This window comes from Salvelinus namaycush, chromosome 6, assembly GCF_016432855.1.
Source record: "Salvelinus namaycush isolate Seneca chromosome 6, SaNama_1.0, whole genome shotgun sequence".
NCBI classification, from domain to species: Eukaryota; Metazoa; Chordata; class Actinopteri; order Salmoniformes; family Salmonidae; genus Salvelinus; species Salvelinus namaycush.
This window is the reverse complement of record NC_052312.1, coordinates 9704370-9728776: the sequence shown is the minus strand read 5'-3', so window position 1 is coordinate 9728776 and position 24407 is coordinate 9704370. Positions and strand designations below refer to the sequence as shown.

The 24407-nt window shown below is 45.3% G+C and overlaps 1 protein-coding gene across 3 annotated transcripts in view; it reads left to right on the top strand.

The window, feature by feature from the left end:
- Positions 1 to 21644, top strand: part of LOC120049605 (equilibrative nucleoside transporter 2-like) — a 72110-nt gene extending 50466 nt beyond the window's left edge. For 2 of the 3 annotated variants that reach the window (XM_038995903.1, XM_038995904.1), the window contains exons 2-13: positions 2602 to 2692; positions 3792 to 3873; positions 7479 to 7624; positions 7979 to 8118; positions 8331 to 8465; positions 16771 to 16868; positions 17076 to 17145; positions 19221 to 19399; positions 19563 to 19665; positions 19957 to 20042; positions 20292 to 20491; positions 20920 to 21644. In XM_038995903.1, coding sequence (XP_038851831.1) covers positions 2661 to 2692; positions 3792 to 3873; positions 7479 to 7624; positions 7979 to 8118; positions 8331 to 8465; positions 16771 to 16868; positions 17076 to 17145; positions 19221 to 19399; positions 19563 to 19665; positions 19957 to 20042; positions 20292 to 20491; positions 20920 to 21031 — 1383 coding nt within the window. In that variant the 5' untranslated portion in view covers positions 2602 to 2660 and the 3' untranslated portion in view covers positions 21032 to 21644. The remainder of the gene's footprint in view (positions 1 to 2601; positions 2693 to 3791; positions 3874 to 7478; positions 7625 to 7978; positions 8119 to 8330; positions 8466 to 16770; positions 16869 to 17075; positions 17146 to 19220; positions 19400 to 19562; positions 19666 to 19956; positions 20043 to 20291; positions 20492 to 20919) is intronic. The other variant, XM_038995905.1, reaches the window with a different exon arrangement.
- The last annotated feature ends 2763 nt before the right edge of the window (positions 21645 to 24407 follow it).

Below are 24407 nucleotides of genomic sequence, written 5' to 3'. Positions count from 1 at the left end.
GGCCATCAGACTGTTAAATAGCCATCACTACCCGGCTACCACCCGGTTACTCAAACCTGCACCTTAGAGGCTGCTGCCCCATGAACATAGACATGGAATCACTGGTCACTTTAATAATGGAACACTAATCACTTTAATAATGTTTACATACTGCTTTACTCATCTCATATGTATATACTGTATTCTATTCTACTGTTTTTAGTCAATGCCACTCCGACATTGCTCGTCCTAATATTTATATATTTCTTAATTCCATTATTTTACTTTTAGATTTGTGTGTATTGTTATGAATAGTTAGATACTACTGCACTGTTGGATCTAGGAACACAAGCATTTCGCAACACCTGCAATAACATCTGCAAAATATGTGCTTGTGACCAATAAAATTTGATTTGATTGTGAGCTTTGATTTCATTTTCACCCAAAACATTTTTGACAGTAGCCAATGACAAGGTCTGTGAACGTAGGAGCAATACTTGGCATTCTTTTTGAGATTCCATCGAACTTCCCGAAGGCCTGTTGTCACATATTACTGGCCACCGTGAAACCTTCATCTACTGTACGGAGACCTTGCCTGTCTATGACCTTATGTGACTTGGCTTGACTTTACTGAAATGGCAACTAGCTTGAAAAACTGCTTGAAAAATTGTTGACAACTCAAAGGACAACTTCACTGAAATGACTCCTTCATGCCACAGAATCAGGTTGTTCTGTTCAGTTTATTCTCTTAAGAAGCCTCAGGATACTGAGGATACATCTCATGTTTCTTTCAGGAATTCTAACATTACTCTAATAAACCTTTTTTCCGACTTATTCCTGGACCCTTATACTCTTCGCCTCTAGTCTGAGTCTAGACTGAGACTACAATTCTCACAGTCTCCAAGTTGCTGGTTTATCAGCAAAAAAAATTCTCTGAAATTCTTAAATTGCCACAGGGGCAGTGCTTGTGTACATGCTTTTCTTTTGATCTTTTGACTATCACCCCCTCTCTCTGGATGATGAGGTAGAGCAGGTCTCTCTCTCTCTCTCTCTGGATGATGAGGTAGAGCAGGTCTCTCTCTCTCTCTCTCTCTCTGGGTGATGAGGTAGAGCAGGTCTCTCTCTCTCTGAGTGATGAGGTAGAGCAGGTCTCTCTCTGGATGATGAGGTAGAGCAGGTCTCTCTCTGGGTGATGAGGTAGAGCAGGTCTTTCTCCGGGTGATTAGATCGAGCAGGTCTCTCTGGGTGAGGAGGTAAAGCAGGTCTCTCTGGGTGAGTAGGTGGAGCAGGTCTCTGGTTGATGAGGTAGAGCAGGTCTCTCTGGGTGATGAGGTAAAGCAGGTCTCTCTGGGTGAGGAGGTAGAGCAGGTCTCTCTGGGTGATGAGGTAGAGCAGGTCTCTCTCTCTGGGTGATGAGGTAAAGCAGGTCTCTCTCTCTGGGTGAGGAGGTAGAGCAGGTCTCTCTGGGTGATGAGGTAGAGCAGGTCTCTCTCTCTGGGTGATGAGGTAAAGCAGGTCTCTCTCTGGGTGAGGAGGTAGAGCAGGTCTCTCTCTGAGTGAGGAGGTAGAGAGGTCTCTCTCTGGGTGAGGAGGTAGAGCAGGTCTCTCGCTCACTCCTTCATAATGCAGCATTGTCCACGATTTACCCAGTTTTATCAGTTCTGCTTGACTGCTTCAAGCTTGTCGTCTAAGCTCTTAGAAAAAAGGGATCCAAAATGGGTATTCATTCGGCTGTCCACATAGGAGAACCCTTTTAGGTTCCATATAGAACCCTCTGTAGAAAGGGTTCTACATGGAACCCAAAATGGTTCTACCTGGAACCAAAAAGGTTCTACAATGGGTTCTCCTTTAAGGTTGTAGATTTTTTTTTAAGGTGCTAAGAGATTATAGTTAGTAGTTAGATTATAATTACTTTGACCAGACAGATTCACAGCATGGCCAAGCTATAGGCCTACCGCATGTCTATTACTATATCATTTATCATTGACTTTCAGGCATTTGTATGAGTTTCAAAGGAAATGTATGAATAAACAATCTTAAAAATTACAGTTGGTTCTTAGTGAAAGCATGCCTCCTGGCAGAAATGTTGCTCTTGGTGAAATTACATGAAACAAAGCAATGAGTGTAGGGGTTGAATGCATAAATACTTTCCATGTTCTCACACACTCACATTCTGAATTGAAATATCACTCACCACTTTTCGCTCTGTTCCTGTTACATTTGTGTTAGTGGGTCGGAGTGCGGATCCTATGCATTTGTGTGCATTGACGACCAAGAATGTATACAAGGAGTGGGCTCTGAATTCTTGCTTAATCTACAGACAAAGGGAGTACAGGTATTTGGGCCTCCTCTTTGACTCCAATGCCAAGCGTTTTATAGACCGTACCTTTAAATAAATGGAGTGTGAAGTTGTGAACTGGCAGAGCGGTGGATATCTCAGCACAGCTAACAGTACAAGCTACAATCCAGTGGGTCTCGGACATACAGCACTGTAGTGTAGTGTGAATTGCGCCATCTCCTCCTTGCAGCAATGTGCTAGTATGTAGAACATGTCCTGTATTTGTATTATGCAAATAACGTGCTTAGAGCTGATTAGACAAATCTACTCTCTATCTTTTTTAGGTGTTGATCGTGTTCCCCACTCTTTTGCCCCTAGTTTCAACCGATCTCCCTAGCACAGGATGAAGGGTCGGACCGACGCTCCGCGCGATAGGTGAGTGTCTACCTTTTTACTGACTCGACAATCATGTTAATTTCGTTAATTTTAGTCGTTCGTTTGACCTGCATGATCGGAATATAGATCATGCTGCAGACTGCATTGAGAATAAAAATATGTTTAGAACTGTTAATTGATCGCATTGATCACATTGAATGTTATGATGGACACAGCTTTGTAGAACCAAAACATACTCTGCTCAAAAAACGCGAACTCAAGAACGAATCGTTTGGGGGTCTGCAGTTCGCGAACGATGTTGTGCTGATCACTCTCACGGCAGTCAAGCAATGCAGTACGACAATAGTTGTTCACAATCTAGTCCGGTTTCGTCCACAGCTAGACCTACTGTCAAATGTAGTGTAACGACCCTGGGTTTATAAGCGCGGAAATCGACACTGCTGCACGAGCATGCTTTTGCGGCACAGTCGATAGCGCGCCGGACCTCGGGTAGAAGGTCGAGGGTTCGAGACCTGCTCCCTGCTGTTTCATTACAGTATCAATAAATAATCTTATTTGTTTGCCTAGCAATCAACAACTCTACATTGTTTAAACCAGACGTTTACAAGTCTCGGTCACAAATGACAGCTCCAATAAGCCCCTTATGGTGAACGAAATGTGAACGAGAGGCTTGTAGAAACAATGACTCTTTCAAGTTTTCAGTTCATCGTTCGCCGGTAGGGGGTCCTGTGGGCTCTTGACATTACTGACTCAAATTAACGAAATTAGTCGAGAGATTTCTTCTGTTGACTTAACGAGTCGAAAAGAGCCAAACTCCCCATCACTACTACCCATGGTGCCTCTTGCTCTCACTCTGAACCCCAGTCGTATTTGGGGTGGGGGATTCGAATGCGTGGCATGCCTCTAAGCAAAGCTATGGTACTGAAAAGTGACTTTGTACTGTTTTCAATCAATGAATGTAGTGAATAGATTACATTTCCAATGTACTTTTATAAAATCTGCTAATGATCTTTGGCTGGTAGCACTTTATTTCACGGTACATAAATTACTTTCTATTTATTAAGAAATTACATGGTAAATACACATCAATAACCTATGAATTACTTGCTTGTTTTTAATATTTCCCTCCCTAACCCAGGGGCTGGTTGGCGGGGATTATCTTCTTCATCCTGGGCCTCGGGACGCTACTACCATGGAACTTCTTCATGACCGCCTCCATGGTAAACCTAACATGCGTCTATAACCACAGGTCCAGGATCAGATAGTTATTTAGTCCCTTAAAGGCTACAGTTAGGATATAGGGTAAATCTGATCATAGATCTGTGGTTTTGGGCAACTTTAGACAGATCTAGGATCAGATCTACTCTGGCTCAGGTTCAACACTGTATGTATGATAAATACACACAAATCAAATCAAATCAAGTTTATTTTATATAGCCCTTCGTACATCAGCTAATATCTCGAAGTGCTGTACAGAAACCCAGCCTAAAACCCCACACTTGTTGAACCTTACCCAAAGTAGAACATTGGCTTCTTAGGGAATTCACTTGAAAAGTAAGTTGTTTTTGAAAATCAGGCGGAACTGTTATTTTATTTTACCCTTTTCTTTTACCAGGTAAGTTGACTGAGAACACATTCTCATTTACAGCAATGACCTGGGGAATAGTTACAGGGCAGAGGAGGAATGAGCCAATTGGAAGCTGGGGATGGTTAGGTGGCCATGATGGGCACATTGAGAATTTAGCCAGGACACCGGGGTTAACACCCCTACTCATCCGAAAGAGGGCACCGTACACAGGGCAATGTCCCCAATCACTGCCCTGGGGCATTGGGATATATACAGTGCATTCGGAAAGTATCCAGACCCTTTGACTTTTTCCACATTTTGTTATGTTACAGCCTTATTCTAAAATGGATTACATTGTCCCCCCCATCAATCTACACACAATACACAATACAATACTCCTCCACTCAATTGAAAGCAAAAATTCATTTTTTAATTTATTTTTCAATAAAAAAAAATTAAAAACCTGAAATATCACATTTACATAAGTATTCAGACCCTTTACTCAGTACTTTGTTGAAGCACCTTTGGCAGCGATTACAGCCTCGAGTTTTCTTGGGTATGACGCTACAAGCTTGGCACACCTGTATTTGGGGAGTTTCTCCCATTCTTCCCTGCAGATCCTCTCAAGCTCTGTCAGGTTGAATGAGGAGTGTCGCTGCACAGCTATTTTCAGGTCTCTCCAGAGATGTTCGATCAGGTTCAAGTCCGGGCTCTCGCTGGGCCACTCAAGGACATTCAGAGACTTGTCCCGAAGCCACTCCTGCGTTGTCTTGGCTGTGTGCTTAAGGTCATTGTCCTGTTGGGAAGTGAGCCTTTGCCCCAGTCTGAGGTCCTGAGCGCTCTGGAGCAGGTTTTCATTAAGGATCTCTGTACTTTGCTTCGTTCATCTTTCCCTCGACACTGACTAGTCTCCCAGTCCATCCCGCTGATAAACATCCCCACAGCATGATGCTGCTACCACCATGCTTCACCATAGGGATGGTGCCAGGTTTCCTCCAAACGTGACTCTTGGCTTTCAGGCCAAAAAGTTCAAGCTTGGTTTCATCAGACCAGAGAATCTTGTTTCTCATGGTCAGAGTCCTTTAGGTGCCTTTTGGCAAACTCCAAGCAGCTGTCTTGTGCCTTTTACTGAGGAGTGGCTTCTGTCTGGCCACTCTACCATAAAGGCCTGATTGGTTGAATGATGCGGAGATGGTTGTCCTTCTGGAAGGTTCTCCCATCTCCACAGAGGAACTCTGGAGCTCTGTCAGAGTGACCATCGGGTTCTTGGTCACCACCCTGACCAAGACCCTTCTCCCTTAATTGCTGTTTGGCCGGTTGGCCAGCTCTAGGAAGAGTCTTGGTGATTCCAAACTTCTTCCATTTAAGAATGATGGAGGCCGCTGTGTTCATGGGGACCTTCAATGCTGCAGAAATGTTTTGGTACCCTTCCCCAGATCGGTGCCTCGACACAATCCTGTCTCGGGGCTCTACAGACAATTCCTTCGACCTCATGGCTTGGTTTTTGCTCTAACATGCACTATCAACTGTGGGACCTTATATAGACAGATGTGTGCCTTTCCAAATCATGTCCACTCAATTGAATTGTAGAATCCAGTTGTAGAAACATCTCAATGATATTCAATGGAAACAGGGTGTCGTTGAGCTCAATTTCGAGTCTCATAGCAAAGGATCTGAATACATATGTAAATAATGTATTTCAGTTTTTTATTTCCAAACATTTCTAAAAACCTGTTTTCGTTTAGTCATTATGGGGTATTGTGTGTAGATTGATCGAGTAAAAAATGTATTTAATCTATTTTGGAAGAAGGCTGTAAAGTAACAAAATTTGGAAAAAGTAAAGGGGTCTGAATACTTTCCGAATGCACTGTATATTTCTTTTTTTTTACCGGAGGAAAGAGTGCCCCCTACTGGTCCTCCAACACCGCTTCCAGCAGCATCTGGTCTCCCATCCAGTACCAACCCTGCTTAGCTTCAGAGGCAAGCCAGCAGTGGGATGCAGGGTAGTATGCAGTTAGCCCTAAGAGTCAGATGCTGTTTGTATGTGTGTGTACACAACTGTATGTGTGGCAGGTAGCCTAATGGTTAAGAGCATTGTTCCAGTAGCCGAAAGGTTGCTGGTTCAAATCCCCAAGCCCACTAGCTTAAATATCTGTTGATGTGCACTTGAGCAAGGCACTTAACCTTAATTGCTCCTGTAAGTCGCTCTGGATAAGAGAGTCTACTAAAATGTAAATGCGTATTGTTTAAAGAGGATTTGCTGAGTTGTTGGTGTCAGACGTTTTGTCTAAGATGGATTTAGTGTGACTGGCAGAGTTGGGTAGATTACTTTTTAAACATATCTGTTAGTTACTAGTTACCTGTCCAAAATTGCAATCAGTAACGTAACTGTTAGATTCCCCAAACTCAGTAACATAGACTGATTACTTTCAGTTACTTTTGGATTACTTTTCCTTTAAGAGGCATTAGAAGAAGACAAACAGGATCCATCAAATGCATTGGGTGTGTCATCACAGTGGTCTCTGACTTGTGGTCAGACATGTTCAGGTTGGAACAAACTTAAACTTGCGTCTTTTTTTCAATGCTGAATTGAATGTAAGAAACCAGAAAGGTATCATAATGTATTTTTTACGCAAACATCCTTGCTGAATTTAAAAAGTAATCCAAGAAGTAATCATCTAGTTTTTCAAAAGTATCTGTAATCTGATTACAGTATTTTTGCTGGTAACTTAACTGATTTGTTAGTTTTTTTGTTGTAATCAGTTACTTCCCAATCCTGGTGACTGGCCCCCTGGTGTTTTGTAGTCTTGCGTCACTAAGTACCGGTATGTTGAAGTTAACCGCTCGTCGTGTGTTTAGAAGCCATGAATTTTCCACGTCGCTGTGTGGTCAACCATGTGACCAGGTTGTGTGTGTACAGCCTCTTAGGACTAGCTCTCTGAATATTAAAATGTCAAACCCCACAACTCATCCCCTAGGGTAAGCTGTGATTCTTGGTATACCCTACACGTTTGTAGAACTACTTAAAGAATAGGCATATTTGTATAGGAATGAGTGACTTGTGACAAACAACATCGTATTGAACGTTGATGTAAACTAAACTGTGTCATCTCGTGAGTCCTGTGTGGCTCGGTTGGTAGAGCAAACGCCAGGATCGTGGGTTGGATTCCCGCTGGGGCCCACCCATACTAACGTTTTGATAAAAGCGCCTGGAAAATGGCATATATTATTATTTCTCTCTTTCTCTTCTGTCATTAGTATTTCAACAGCCGCCTTAACAAGACTGAATGGAGCAACGGCACGATGGTCTCCCACAAAGAGTACTACTTCAACAACTGGATGACTCTGCTGTCCCAGCTCCCCCTGCTGCTCTGCACTCTGCTCAACTCCTTCTTCTATCAGCGGTGAGACAGCACTTCTTCTCTCAGGTTTACAAGTCATCCAAATGCCCTTCCAAGAAACACCCTTCAACTGCACACTTAGCTGATGAGCTTGTGTGTGTGTGTGTGTGTGTGTGTGTGTGTGTGTGTGTGTGTGTGTGTGTGTGTGTGTGTGTGTGTGTGTGAACAACCCTTTTGAATTGGCCAATTTATTAAACTGCAAATAGGTGAAAAAGAAAAGTCTATACAGTGGATTTTAGAGGGGCTTTACTCAATAGATTAAAAATATGTCACACACTGTCTGGGTAGTGTAATTTACTACGCTCTAACCCAGTGAGATTGAGAACTAACGTTTTGTGTGTGTGTGTTTGTGCGTAGGATATCGGAGATGGTGCGGATAGCGGGCAGCCTGGTCTTCATCTTCATCCTCTTCATCCTCACTGCCATCCTGGTCAAGATCCCCATGGAGGAGGACCGCTTCTTCTCTGTTACCATGGCTACCATCTGGTTCATCAACTGTGAGTAGGACATAATTGTGTGTGTGTGTGTTTGAGGGGGGGGGGGTCATTGTGTGTGTGACTGGGTATTGTGTGGGTGGGTGGTGGGGAATCATGTTGTGTGTGTGGGGGTGGAATTGTGTGTGTTTGAGTAAGTGTTTGTGTTTGACTGGGTATTGTGTGTGTGAGCACGCTATATCATTAACCCTGTCTCTCTCTCTCTCGCCTTGTAGCGTTTGGAGCGGTGCTACAGGGCAGTCTGTTTGGCCTGGTGGGCCTCCTTCCTCAGAAGTACAGTGCTGTGTTCATGAGTGGCCAGGGGCTGGCCGGCACCTTCGCTGCTATCGCCATGCTGGTCTCCATAGCCAGTGAGTCACACACACAAACAAATATCTAGAACCCACAAATATACAAATAACTACTTGTAAATAAACATGCAAAACTCACGTCAGAGATGCTCAGTGGCAAATCATTCAACTGAGGCAAATGTGGAGTCTTATGCTACACTACATCGTCGAACATCTCATTCCAAAATCATGGTCATTAATATGGAGTTGGTCCCCCCTTTGCTGCTATAACAGCCTCCACTCTTTTGGGAAGGCTTTCCACTAGATGTTGGAACATTGCTGCGGGGACTTGCTTCCATTCAGTCACAAAAGCATTAGTGAGGTCGGGCACTGATGTTGGGCGATTAGGCCTGGCTCGCAGTCGGCGTTCCAATTCATCCCAAAGGTGTTCGATGGGGTTGAGAGCTCTGTACAGGCCAGTCAAGTTCTTCCACACCGATCTCAACAAACCATTTCTTTATGGACCTTACTTTTTGCACGGGGGAATTGTCATGCTGAAACAAGGAAGGGCTGTCCCCAAACTGTTGCTACAAAGTTGGATGCACAGAATCATCTAGAATGTCATTTTATGCTGTAGCGTTAATATTTCCTTTCGGTGGAACTAAGGGGCATAGCCTGACCCATGAAAAACAGCCCCAGTGTCATATTAGTGTGTATAGGTGGCATGGAAGTCAGACGCAGGAGAGTAAGACGGAGTGTAAATGTAGACTTTTACTAAATGTCCACTCAATATGCTCCAAGCACGAAAATATACATATATCAAATAAACATGGGTACGAGGACCCGTCGCACACCTATACAACAAGAAAACAATACTTGACATAAAACAATCTCTGACAAACACTTGAGGGGAAACAGAGGGTTAAATACACAATAGGTAATGAATGGGATTGAAAACAGGTGTGTGGGAAGACAAGACAAAACCAATGGAAAATGAAAAATGGATCGATGATGGCTAGAAGGCCGGTGACGTCGACCGCCGAACACCGCCCGAACAAGGAGAGGCAACGACTTCGGCAGAAGTCGTGACATTACCCCCCCCCTGACGCGCGGCTCCAGCAGCGCGTCGACACCGGCCTCGGGGACGACCCGGAGGGCGAGGTGCAGGGCGATCCGGATGGAGGCGGTGGAATTCTTTTAACATGGAAGGATCTAAAACGTCCTCCACCGGAACCCAGCATCTCTCCTCCGGCCCGTACCCCTCCCAGTCCACGAGGTACTGAAGGCCCCTCGCCCGACGTCTCGAATCCAAAATGGATCGAACAGAGTACGCCGGGACCCCCTCGATGTCTAGAGGAGGCGGAGGAACTTCACGCACTTCAGCCTCCTGGAGCGGGCCAGCCACCACCGGCCTGAGGAGAGACACATGGAACGAGGGGTTAATACGGTAATTAGTGGGCAGTTGTAACCTATAACATACCTCGTTCACTCTCCTCAGGACTTTAAACGGCCCCACAAACCGCGGACCCAGCTTCCGGCAGAGCAGGCGGAGGGGCAGGTTTCGGGTCGAGAGCCAGACCCTGTCCCCTGGTGCGAACACCGGGGCCTCACTGCGGCGACGGTCTGCGCCAATTTTCTGGCGCCTTATGGCACGCTGAAGGTGGACGTGGGCTGCCTCCCAGGTTTCCTCAGCGTGCCGAAACCAATTGTCCACCGCAGGAGCTTCGGTCTGACTCTGATGCCAAGGAGCCAGAACCGGCTGATACCCTAATACACATTGAAAAGGAGTAAGGTTAGTGGAGGAGTGACGTAGCGAGTTCTGGGCCATCTCTGCCCAGGGCACGAACTTCGCCCACTCCCCCGGCCGGTCCTGGCAATAGGACCGCAGAAACCTGCCCACATCCTGGTTAACTCTCTCCACCTGCCCATTACTCTCGGGGTGAAAACCTGAGGTAAGACTAACCGAGATCCCCAGACGTTCCATGAACGCCTTCCAGACCCTTGACGTGAACTGGGGACCCCGATCAGACACTATATCCTCAGGCACCCCATAGTGCCGGAAAACATGTGTAAACAGGGCCTCTGCAGTTTGTAAGGCCGTAGGGAGACCGGGCAAAGGGAGGAGACGACAGGACTTCGAGAACCGATCCACAACGACCAGGATCGTGGTGTAACCCTGTGAAGGTGGAAGATCAGTCAAAAAATCCACTGACAGGTGCGACCACGGCCGTTGAGGAACGGGTAAAGGTAGAAGCTTACCTCTAGGCAGGTGTCTAGGAGCCTTGCACTGGGCGCACACCGAACAGGAGGAAACATAAATCCTCACGTCCTTAGCTAAAGTGGGCCACCAGTACCTCCCATCAAGACAGCGCATCGTCCGACCTATCCCAGGATGACCAGAGGAGGGTGACGTGTGAGCCCAATAGATCAATCGGTCGCGGACAGCAGACGGAACGTACAGACGACCAGCTGGACACTCAGGAGGAGAGGGCTCTGCACGTGACGCCCGCTCAATGTCCGCGTCCAGCTCCCACACTACTGGCGCCACCAAACACGACGCTGGGAGTATGGGAGTGGGATCCATGGGCCGCTCCTCTGTGTCATACAGCCGAGACAATGCGTCTGCCTTGACGTTCTGGGAGCCTGGTCTGTAAGTAAGCGTAAACACAAAACGAGTGAAAAACATGGCCCACCTTGCCTGGCGAGGATTCAGTCTCTTCGCCTGCCGGATGTACTCCAGATTGCGGTGGTCAGTCCAGATGAGAAAAGGGTGATTAGCCCCCTCAAGCCAATGCCTCCACACCTTCAAGGCTTTTACGACAGCTAACAGCTCTCGGTCCCCCACATCATAGTTTCGCTCCGCCGGGCTGAGCTTCTTCGAAAAGAAAGCACAGGGGCGAAGCTTCAGTGGCACACCCGAACGCTGAGAGAGCACTGCTCCTATCCCAGCTTCGGATGCGTCCACCTCTACTATGAATGGCAAAGAGGGATCCGGATGAGCCAACACAGGCGCCGAGGTAAACAGAGTCTTCAGTTTTCCAAAAGCCCTATTCGCCTCGGCCGACCACTGCAAGCGCACCGGGTCCCCCCTTTAGCAGTGAGGTAATGGGAGCTGCAACCTGACCAAAACCCCGGATAAATCTCCGGTAGTAATTGGCAAACCCTAAAAAACGCTGCACCTCCTTTACCGTGGTTGGAGTCGGCCAATTACGCACGGCTGTAATGCGGTCGCTCTCCATTTCCACTCCTGAAGTGGAAATCTGATGCCCTAGGAAGGAGATGGATTGTTGGAAGAACAAGCATTTCTCAGCCTTGACATATAAATCATGCTCCAACAGGCGACCAAGCACCCTGCGCACCAGGGACACATGCTCGGCGCGTGCAGCGGAGTATATCAAAATATCATCGATATACACCACTACACCCTGCCCGTGCAGGTCCCTGAAGATCTCATCTACAAATGATTGGAAGACTGATGGAGCATTCATCAACCCATATGGCATGACCAGGTACTCATAATGACCTGAGGTGGTGCTAAATGCCGTCTTCCACTCATCACCCTTCCGAATACGCACCAGATTGTACGCACTCCTGAGATCCAATTTTGTGAAGAAGCGTGCCCCGCGCATTGACTCCATAACTGTATTGATCAGAGGTAGCGGGTAACTATATTTCACCGTGATTTTATTGAGATCTCGATAATCAATGCACGGGCGTAAACCGCCATCCTTCTTCTTCACAAAAAAGAAACTCGAAGAGGCGGGTGAAATGGATGGCTGAATGAACCCCTGACGCAGGGATTCAGAGATATATGTATCCATAGCCACTGTCTCCTCTTGCGACAGGGGATACACGTGACTCCTGGGATATGCAGCGTCTACCAGGAGATCTATCGCACAATCCCCCCGTCGATGGGGTGGTAATTGAGTCGCCTTCTTTTTACAGAAGGCGAGAGCCAAATCGGCATATTCTGGGGGAATGCGCACGGTGGAGACCTGGTCTGAACTTTCCACCGTAGTAGCACCAACGGAAACCCCTAAACACCTACCTGAGCACTCTCGCGACCACCCCGTGAGAGCCCTCTGTGGCCAAGAAACAGTGGGGTTATGATAAGTTAACCAGGGTATGCCTAGCACCACAGAATACGCAGGAGAATCAATAAGGAAAAGACTAATCTTCTCCTTGTGACCCTCCTGCGTTATCATAGACAAAGGTGCGGTGACCTCCCTGATAAACCCTGACCCTATTGGTCGACTATCTAATGCATGAATAGGGAAAGGCATATCCACAGAAACAATAGGAATCCCTAAACTATGAGCTAAATTTTTATTAATGAAATTCCCAGCCGCGCCTGAATCTACTAGCGCCTTATACTGGGAATGCAGGGAAAAATCCGGAAAAGTGACGGAGACAAACATAAGTGCAGCAGAGGGCTCTGGATGGTGCCTACTCACCTGGGGTGATGCCAGAGTGCCCTGCCTGCCTTCTCTATTCCCAGAGGAACCAACCCGGCACCGACCAGCAGTGTGATCTCTGCGATCATAGATGGTGCTCGAGCGGGAACCCCCTCCGGTCTCCCTGCGCACCATCCCTCCCAATTCCATAGGTTCGGGAGAGAGGGTGCGGGAGGATGGAACAACCAGACCCCGATCTAGACGTCCACGAGTAGCCAGCATGTTGTCCAGCCTGATGGACATGTCCACCAGCTGGTCGAAGTTGAGGGTGGTGTCTCTACAGGCCAGCTCCCGACGGACGTCCTCGCGTAGACTACAACGGTAGTGGTCGATCAGGGCCCTGTCGCTCCATCCAGCGCCGGCAGCTAAAGTCCTAAACTCCAAAGCAAACTCCTGTGCACTCCTCGTCCCCTGCCTCAGATGATAGAGGAGCTCACCCGCTGCTCTGCCTTCGGATGGGTGGTCGAATACCTTCCGGAAATGGCGGATGAACTCCTCAAAATGGTCCAACGCCGCATCCTCTCCACACACAGCGTTGGCCCACTCCAGGGCTTTCCCGGTGAGGCATGAGACGAGGGCGGAACTCTTCTCACGGTCTGATGGTACTGGAGAGACCGTGGCCAGATACAAGTTCAGTTTTAGGAGAAAACCCTGGCAGCTGGCAGTATCTCCATTGTATCCCGTGGGTAGGGATAAACGGATCCTGTTCTGTTCAGGAGGAGAAAAAGCGTTCAAAGGAAATCCAGGTTGTGGTGGTGGAGGTGCTGGAAAAGCTCCCTGTCTCTCCCAGCGGTCCATATTCTGGACAATGCGATCCATGGCAGCGCTCAGACTGTCAATCTCCTCCGCTTGTTCCATAACGCGTTCCTCTACCTCCATGAGCGAAGTGCTTCCTCCTGCTGACTTCATAATAGGGTCAGAGATTCTGTCATATTAGTGTGTATAGGTGGCATGGAAGTCAGACGCAGGAGAGTAAGACGGAGTGTAAATGTAGACTTTTACTAAATGTCCACTCAATATGCTCCAAGCACGAAAATATACATATATCAAATAAACATGGGTACGAGGACCCGTCGCACACCTATACAACAAGAAAACAATACTTGACATAAAACAATCTCTGACAAACACTTGAGGGGAAACAGAGGGTTAAATACACAATAGGTAATGAATGGGATTGAAAACAGGTGTGTGGGAAGACAAGACAAAACCAATGGAAAATGAAAAATGGATCGATGATGGCTAGAAGGCCGGTGACGTCGACCGCCGAACACCGCCCGAACAAGGAGAGGCAACGACTTCGGCAGAAGTCGTGACACCCAGACCATTATTCCCTCTCCACTAAACTTTACAGTTGGATCTATGCATTCGGGCAGGTAGCGTTCTCCTGGTATCCGCCAAACCCATATTTGTCCGTCAGACTGCCTGATGGTGAAGCGTGATTCATCACTCCAGAGAATGCGTTTCCACTGCTCCAGAGTGCAATGGCGGCGAGCTTTACACCACTCCAGCCGATGCTTGGCATTGCGCATGGTGATCTTAGGCTCGTGTGCGACTGCTCGGCCATGGAAACCCATTTCATGAAGCTCCCGATTAACAGTTTTTGTGCTGACGTTGCTTCCTGAGGCAGTTTAGAACTCAGTATCGAGTGTTGCAACCGAGGACAGAAGATTTTTACGTGCTACGCACTTCAGCTCTCGGCGGTCCCGTTCTGTGAGCTTGTGTGGCCTACCACTTCACAGCTGAGCTGTTGTTGCTCCTAGAAGTTCCCACTTCACAATAACAGCGGTCACAGTTGACCGGGGCAGCTCTAGCAGGGCAGAAATTTGAAGATCAGTTGGAAAGGTGGCATCCTATGACGGTGCCATGTTGAAAGTCACTGAACTCTTCAGTAAGGCCATTCTACTGCCAATGTTTGTCTATAGAGATTGCATGGCTGTGTGCTCATTGTTATACACCTGTCAGCATCAGGTGTGGCTGAAATAGCCAAATCCACTAATTTGAAGGGGTGTCCACATACTTTTGTACAGTCGTGGCCAAAAGTTTTGAGAATGACACAAATATTAATTTCCACAAAGTTTGCTGCTTCAGTGTCTTTAGATATTTTTGTCAGATGTTACTATGGAATACTGAATTATATTTACAAGCATTTCATAAGTGTCAAAGGCTTTTATTGACAATTACATGAAGTTGATGCAAGAGGCAATATTTGCAGTGTTGATTCTTCTTTTTCAAGACCTCTGCAATCCGCCCTGGCATGCTGTCAATTAACTTCTAGGCCACAACCTGACTGATGGCAGCCCATTCTTGCATAATCAATGCTTGGAGTTTGTCAGAATTTGTGGGGTTTTGTTTGTCCACCCGCCTCTTGAGGATTGACCACAAGTTATCAATGGGATTAAGGTCCTGGGAGTTTCCTGGCCATGGACCCAAAATATCAATGTTTTGTTCCCCGAGCCACTTAGTTATCACTTTTGCCTTATGGCAAGGTGCTCCATCATGCTGGAAAATGCATTGTTTGTCACCAAACTGTTCTTGGATGGTTGGGAGAAGTTGCTCTCGGAGGATGTGTTGGTACCATTCTTTATTCATGGCTGTGTTCTTAGGCAAAATTGTGAGTGAGCCCACTCCCTTGGCTGAGAAGCAACCCCACACATGAATGGTCTCAGGATGCTTTATTGTTGGCATGACACAGGACTGATGGTAGCACTCACCTTGTCTTCTTCGGATAAGCTTTTTTCCAGATGCCCCAAACAATTGGAAAGGGGATTCAGAGAAAATGACTTTATCCCAGTCCTCAGCAGTCCAAACCCTTTACCTTTTGCTGAATATCAGTCTGTCCCTGATGTTTTTCCTGGAGAGAAGTGGCTTCTTTGCTGCCCTTCTTGACACCAGGCCATCCTCCAAAAGTATTTGCCTCACTGTGCATGCAGATGCACTCACACCTGCCTGCTGCCATTCCTGAGCAAGCTCTGTACTGGTGGTTCCCCGATCCCGCAGCTGAATCAACTTTAGGAGACGGTCCTGGCGCTTGCTGGACTTTCTTGGGCACCCTGAAGCATTCTTCACAACAATTGAACCGCTTTCCTTGAAGTTCTTCATGATCCGATAAATGGTTGATTTAGGTGCGATCTTACTGGCAGCAATATCCTTGCCTGTGAAGCCCTTTTTGTGCAAAGCAATGATGACGGCACGTGTTTCTTTGCAGATAACCATGGTTGACAGAGGAAGAACAATGATTCCAAGCACCACCCTTCTTTTGAAGATTCCAGTCTGTTATTCGAACTCAATCAGCATGACAGAGTGATCTCCAGCCTTGTCCTCGTCAACACTCATACCTGTGTTAACGAGAGAATCACTGACATGATGTCAGCTGGTCCTTTTGTGGCAGGGCTGAAATGCAGTGGAAATGTTTTTGGGGATTCAGTTCATTTGCATGGCAAAGAGGGACTTTGCAATGAATTGCAATTCATCTGATCACTCTTCATAACATTCTAGGGTATATGCAAATTGCCATCATACAAACTGAGGCAGCAGACTTTGTGAAACTTAATATTTGTGTCATTCTCAAAACTTTTGGCCACGACTGTATATAAAGTGTAGGTGTGTATATTTGCTTTATATAGATGTATATTTGAACATTATCAATGATTGAATGTATGAAACAGAGTGCCCATCTTTCCAACCAATAGAGGATCACAGTGGAAATAGTCTCTAGACCTTTTTGTGTATATATCTGTACATCTTCAAATTATGCTATATGTATCTTTTGCCTGGTGTAACATTTTATGTATTTTGAGTTGTCAAATCAAATAAAAAAATCTATAGACAAATGAATATGATGTGGCCTTTGCAACTCCACTTGTAAGTAGTTCTCTGACCTCTCCTTTCTCTTTCGTGTGTGTGTGTGTGTGTGTGTGTGTGTGAGACAGGTGATACGGACTCTGAGACGGCTGCGTTGGGTTACTTCATCACGCCGTGTGTAGGAACCCTGATCACTTTGCTTAGCTACCTCCTACTGCCTCGCCTGGTGAGTTGCTCAGCTTTACCGGACTAGAATGTAATAGAAGACCTGATAGATACCACAGGTTGGGCCTCAGAACAGACCCTGTATCCCCCAGGCCTGTAGCTGACCATACTGCAGTATGGCATAACTTTGTTTTATCTGAGTTATCTGTGTTCAAGTTCAGGGAATGTTCAGTCTGTCTCATTTGGCCTCTGGTCTGGTCTCATCCAGGAGTTTGCCCAGTTTTACTTGGACAAGAGCAGGAGTTATGAGGTGGAGACCGCAGATGAGCTGCTGAAAGGTGAGGCTGCTGAACGATGTGAGAGACACCCATTCATAGTGAAAGATGTGGGTTATTTTGTGCTCATATATCTCACCAATGACCATCCACTGCAGTGCAGATTGTCACTGCTAGTACTCTCCTTTACACTCGGGGGTTGTATGCAAAGTTCCCTTTAATTGGTTTCGGCACTGAGCAATTATTTTTGGTCTGTTGAGCGCAAACTTGAACGTTGTGAAAATTCTGTGCAAATTCCAGTGCGCGTTTACAGTGAACACTGAGGCTGTACCCGCTTTAAGTTACAGTTTTAACAGTGGCCAAGTAGGCTACTGTGGCTGTTTGATCATAATGTAGGCATACCAGATTGGCCTACCATAAGAAACAATGGAGAAAATGCATCCCATAACATTTTAACATGGAAATAGCTGTTCTATCATTCAGCTAACTGTAGCAGCCAATGTCTGGTGTTTAATGTAGGCCTACATTCCATGAGACTTGTGAAAAAAACATGCAGGGCTTGGCATTAACCTGTTTATCCACTGGTCTTTCAGACATGGAGGTGACTGGAAATGTTGTTGTGTTGTTTGATGCAAGAAACCACTTCACAAAATATAATGTATTATTATTCCTATATCATTATTACAGAGAATCAGACAAATTATGCTACCCTCTGCCTATTGGCTACTTATTCAAGCCTGTCTCAAAATACAACACTTCCCCTTTAAGACAAAAAAAGCTCTTTACTTGACTCGCTTTTCAAAGTTTTGTGCTCTTGTAGGAAGCCTTAACTCCCCTATTGCTGACTATACATCATCTATAACTGGGCTAATAACTCACTAACTAACAAAGGATATTAACAAAATGTACACACATGGCTTCATGCAGCTCACGCTTTGATCTCAAAATAAGCGCATCTACTCACGACCGCTCATGCTGTCCAGTTCAAAGTGAATGGTACAGATCCATATATGGCAATGGTCTATTTGCATATAGGCCTACTGCAGCTCTGATTGGTTATAACGCGGAGGTCTGTGTAGAGTACAGGCTGAGTCGTGCGTGTCAATGCAATAGAATCCTACACCGATGCGTTCTCCCTACAACAAAATCTCTTTCATGCTAAGTCTTGCATAGATAGTTTCATTTCGGGATGTTGCATTGAAAGTGGCTAATATTGCGTTGATTCGATCACAATTTCCACAGTAAAGGGAAACGTTGATAGTGTTAACTAACAGGGAAAACTCGAGAAGGTTGAGTGTAGTTAAATCTCGAGCTTCTCTCCATGGGCTGATATTTCTTCTGCTTTCTTCTGTACGGCAGTCCCGGTGGAACTGAGCGGCAGTCCCGGTGGAACTGAGCGGCAGTCCCGGTGGAACTGTGCGGCAGTCCCGGTGGAACTGTGCGGCAGTCCCGGTGGAACTGAGCGGCAGTCTCGGGCTTAGGAACATTGGTTGTACATATCCAAACATCTCAGAGTAGGAGTGCTGAACTAGGATCAGGTCTCCCCCCGTCCATGTAATCGTCTTCATTGTGATCTAAAAGGCAAAGGCGATCCCAAATCAGAACTCCTACTCTAAGAAGCAAGATGCATACAGGCCATAGTCTGAATGGAACTGATTCAACAGATCATTATCCCATTAGCCCAGTTTATTCACATTTATCCAATTAGTGCAGCAACCTCTCCCAGACAAAGAGATGCCCTGTGGGACATTTACAGATCAGACACTATTAAACCACCCCATCACTCTCCTGTTAACGTCAATAGATGTTTCCATGGAAATTAACAAAGGTCTAGGAAAGCCAGGGCTGCTCAATATCGGTCCTGGAGGGATCAGGGACTTCTAATCAGGGACTACAGTAATTCAGCTATAGCTTGGTCCAGTTTTTCCTGATGAGGTCATGGGGTGAGGAAAAACTCCTGGCCCTATTCTTAACAGATAATGTAGTAGTCTGGTGGGCTCCAGAAACTAGTGTCCGTCCCTCCCTCCCTTTATAATGACATCTGCCATCACTCCCACACACATTTACCTCTGCCTGTTGATTGGTCAGTGTTAGGTCAAGTCGACCTATTTTCCCTGAAATCTTTCTCTTTCCTCCAGTGACAGAGAGTGGCACGGCGGTGAACGGCAAGCTGTATGGCTCATTGGCCAATGGAGGTGCCAGTGGCAAGGAGGTGGAGGAAGAGGGGGCTGGGGTCAGTCCCAAGCAGGCCTTCTTAACCCTGGAGCAGGCTGAGGTCAGGGACAGGAAGTCCACTGTCATGGAGGTGTTTAAAAAGGTATAAATATATGGCTGTGGTGTATAGTTGAGGTCCAATTCCCTACCCTTTTCTGAAGTGTGCACTTGTTCACTCCCCAACATGCATTTAAAAGCACCAGAGTAGTTTAAGCATGGGAGAGTTTCCACTATATTTCTTACCTTGACCCTCACTCTCTCTCCAGATATGGGTGATGGCTTTCTGTGTGGTTTTTGTCTTCACCGTCACTCTCGCTGTGTTCCCTGCCATCACTGTGGATGTCAAGACCATATATCCTGGGAAATGGGGTATGTATACACTTTTAGAAAAATCGGTTTCAAAAGGGTTCTTCGGCTGTCCCCATAAGAGAACCCTTTCTCGTTCCAGGTAGAGCCCTTTTGGTTCCAGGTAGAACCATTTTATACCTGTAACCAAAAAGGGTTCTTTTAAAAAGTTATCCTACGGGAACATCCGAATAGCCCTTTTAGGTTCTAGATAGCACCTTTTTTTCTAAGAGTGTAGATATGTATACTGTATGTTTAATATGCATGAGATGTAAAACTCAGATGAAGCACCTCTCTCCCTCTTCCTCCCATCAGAACCTTATTTCATCTCTGTGTGCTGCTTCCTCATTTTCAACGTGTGTGATTGGATCGGCAGAACCGTCACCACCCTGGTCCAGTGGGTAGGTGTCTGATCTCATTTCATCTCTGTGGATTAATGTCATTTTATTACACATTTGATAGGATCACAATGGATTTGATTTATGTAACAACTTTCGAGGTTTCTCAGTGTTTTATAATCCTTCACTTTCTTTCCCAGCACGAAAGTTTTTAGTTATTAGTATTACATTTAGTTATTATTATAAAATTATTTTATTGTGCCTATCCAACCTTGTATATCAGTAACATTTCTCTCTGTATGTGGACCGCAGCCCCCCAAGGAGAGTCGTCTGTTCCCGGGGCTGGTCGTCTCCAGGGTGGTGTTTGTTCCTCTGCTGATGTTCTGTAACGTCCAGAGCCGTTCCTACTTCCCCGTCCTCTTCTCCCACGACGCTGCCTTCGCTTTCATCATGATGCTGTTCTCCCTCTCCAACGGCTACTGCGTCTGCCTCTCCATGTCCTACGCCCCACAGTGAGTAGAAGTAACACACACACGCACCATACGTGACAGTCCGCTGTCATAACATTATGCCAGTTATTCACGTATTGACTAATCCAATCTACTTGTCATGGTTTGTCACTCTTGTTTAGTCACCTTTGACTTAACAAGTTCTTGGCACCACTTCTCTCCCACACACAATCTGGAATTCTCTTTCACTCACCTGACATACTCTTTCTCTTACCCGACTATGCCAACTTCCTTGTTGCCACTGTAACACCACAACAAAAGCTACTCTATATTTGGGGTGTATTCAATAGGAACCAAACGGGCAGAAACCGGAAGGGGCCTACCCGAATTTGTCCAATAAGAAATGCTTGTTTTTTATTTTTCCATTACAAATAATTTTGCTACAGTGTGCTTATGAATACACGCCTGTCTCTCTCTCCTTCTCCTCCGAGGTTGGTGGCTCCTAAAGATGCAGAGACAGCCGGGGCCCTGATGACTTTCTTCCTGGCCCTGGGCCTCTCCATCGGGGCCGCCCTGTCCTTCCTGCTGCGACTACTGGTCTAGACACACACACACACACACACCAGAGGACCACCACCATCAGTCACCGCCATCCGTTGTCAAGTGACAACAGCCACCTCCATCCGTAAAGTGACGGGACACGCCATGACATCATCCACTTCCATCGTCATACTTAGAAGGACCCAGGCTGGGAATAGAGCTGCCTGCATCAAAATTATATTAGTACTGACCACAACAGATATTATACCAGGGATTGAATATCATCTCACCAGCTGCCTGACATGCACAACACGTATTGAAATAACTGAGATATGAAGTGTATTACGCTACATGAATGCTAGCTAGCTACTTTACAACTGGTTTACAGTGGTTAGTTGTAAAAGACTCTGGTTGCCTCTCATCGGACAACAATGAATGGACACAGTCGGTGCCAAACAGTTTTAAACTTGGGCCGTCATTTTTGAGTTGGACCATTTTAAGGAGTTTTTTTTGTATAATGTTTGTTTTCCTGTTGTTTTCTTAAGGCACTAACCTTAGTCAAGAACTGTAGCTAGAGGAGTTTATGGAGAACTAATGGATTGTTCCACAAAGTAGATCATGTTCTCATGGAAGTCTTATTTTCATAACGACATCAGATTAAATCAGGATTACTAGCTCTGATGAGTAAGTACTTATATTTTTCAACAAAGCCTTTGATTTGATTGAAAAATGTTGATTTATTTTGGATATCATGACGATATGAAATAGTACATTATTTTTGCACGGAATACCCAATGAAATGATTTCCCTTAGTTTGCGTTTGGTTACAGATAGGTTTCTTCATTATGTTATTTGCACATCAGTACAAAGGCACTACTTTACACAGACAACATGGACATTGGTCTGTGGACATCAGCACACTCATGTCATTCTAGCCCATTGGAGTGGAGAGGACCACTTGGGGTGTGTTCAATAGAGTGAAATGTAGTTCATAGAAAATACTCTATTCGCTTCCTGTTTATGTCAGGATAGTGGCCCAGTAGGACTGGTTTTAGAAACAGGATATGATGCAGTGTAATGATAGGAACAGAAGACAGGCAGGTTATGGGAACCAGACCACATTCCACTCCTCCTCCTTCCCACTGTTCTCCTGAGGGTAGCGTTCAGTCTGACCATAACAGGGTTTCCCAAATACGGTCCTCGGGGCCCCAAGGGGTGCACGTTTTGGTTTTTGTCCCAGCACTACACAGCTGATTCAAATAATCAACTAATCATCAAGCTTTTGATAATACGAATCAGCTGTGTAGTGTTAGGGCAAAAACCAAAACGTGCACACGTTGGGGTCCCGAGGTTCGATTTTGGGAAACACTGCCCTTCTGTGCAGCTAACCTACCTATTAACCTGTTGCTGTCTAGTCACTTTGTTTGAACAGAGCTTTGGCTTTAGGTATAATGTACAAAGGTGTGCTGTGACAGATTTGTCAAAACAAAAGGGATACACTCCCTGCTTTGTTGTAAACTGGGTGTTGGTCTCTAGCTTTTGGCTTTCTGTCATAACAAATGTTTCACTTTTTGTCACCATGAAAAAGTGGCAGCTATTCTGTTTCGATTATGTAAATTCATTGGATTTAAGTAACAGCACTTGTTTTTGTTTCGCTGTTGGTCATTTACTAGACTAAACTATAGTCTTTTGAACACAGATGAAGAACAAGAATAGCTTCTAGCTGCCCCTGGTTGACGAGCCAGCTAAGGGTAAGGTGTCTGTATCTGCCAATATTTGAGTTCATATTACACAGACAGTGGGAGTAAAACACATGACAGTAAGACATTTTTAAATACATTACCATAACATTAAATCACAATTCCATAATTCTCTGCCAATTTTTATTCCATGAATGTGTCATGGCCACGATGACTTAATGGAGTCAGATTATACATTATACAGATTATACATTTAACGGTGTGCCATTAAACATTAATCGACAACCATTTCTAAAGCTGTGCATTAAGTCAAGTTATAGATTTATATGTCTATAAACTATTTTTTGCCCATTCCGTTTCCATTCCAGATATGAACACATTGATTAGAACCTTACCAACTCTTGTATGAACTTTGTGTTTGCTCTATTTTGGTTTCTAGACTTTCCTTCATTCCTCTACTATAAGTATCCGTTGTTTTAAAATCCTTTTTATGTTTCCCTCTCATGAAATCTTTGTTTTTGATTTGATTGCTCAACGTTAAAGAGTGTTTTCTGAATGGAGTGAGAATTAACTGTCATACTGTATGTAGAAGACAAACAAGGTACCTACCTGTACGTGGTGTTGTTGAGGTTGAAACAACCGTTTGGTTTCAGAAGGGCTGATGAGGGGAATGGCCATGTTCAAATACTCTACAGATGCACCCTTCCTTACTTTAGGAAATCACTGGCCTATCACAATTGCATAGGTGTTAGCAAGGACTCCAATACACAGCTTTCATCTATTCTGTCATGTTAGATCAGTGATCGAGGTAGGAAGGACGCGTTTTTGAACAATACCCGTCTATCTGAACCTGTGGTGTAGTGGTGACTGGGGAAGTGGGTATTCTCATTTTGCCCCCAAAAATTCAAACGGCCCGCCCAGGGAAGGAAAGGCGCCCTGTGTGAAAAATGCTATGAGAAATAGTCATACAAACCACGTTTCCATCCAGTTTCATACCATATAAAAATCACGACAGCTGTGATGAAAACGGGTAGTTTTATTTTATTTTAACGGGTAGTACAATTTTATAAATACCGACATATCATTTGTTAATTCGCACATGGGATCTTTTTGTGTCAGTAAAATTAATTATGCGAGAAATGGTGGTGGAAACGCCTTTATGCGCAAATATAGATATAATAAACATAATGATTCACGCGATGATATGGTGTGTGGTCCTCCCGCTACGACTCTGGAAACCATGCAGTTTATTAGGCTACAGATTAAATAAATTATTAACTTTACAGGGTAGTGAAAGTGCATGGTAATCTTGATGCTCCTTTTAAATAAATATCGATGGTCTGATTCTGGTGACATGGTGATCGATGCATGACTGATTTAGCCATAATCTCATCACTAGTCTACCCGCACCGTATCTACCAGCTGTTGGCCACGTGTCAACACCAGAGTAGGTACAGTTGCTATTTAACAGTTTTTGTGACAAAACTATCGATAGAGTTGAAAATGCGATGTAAACACATTGAACATTAGATTTTTAACACTTAATCACGCACTGACTTTTAACCTCAACAAATCCATTTGATGGAAACGCCACTGGTGGGAAAATGCGTATATTTTCTTTATGCATATTTAAAATATTCGCATGAAAATTTGTCGCCAACTGGATGAAAAACTAGCTATACTCTCTGAATGACCTAAAATGATCAATCCCATCCTGGTCTTTCGCAGTCAGGTCAACC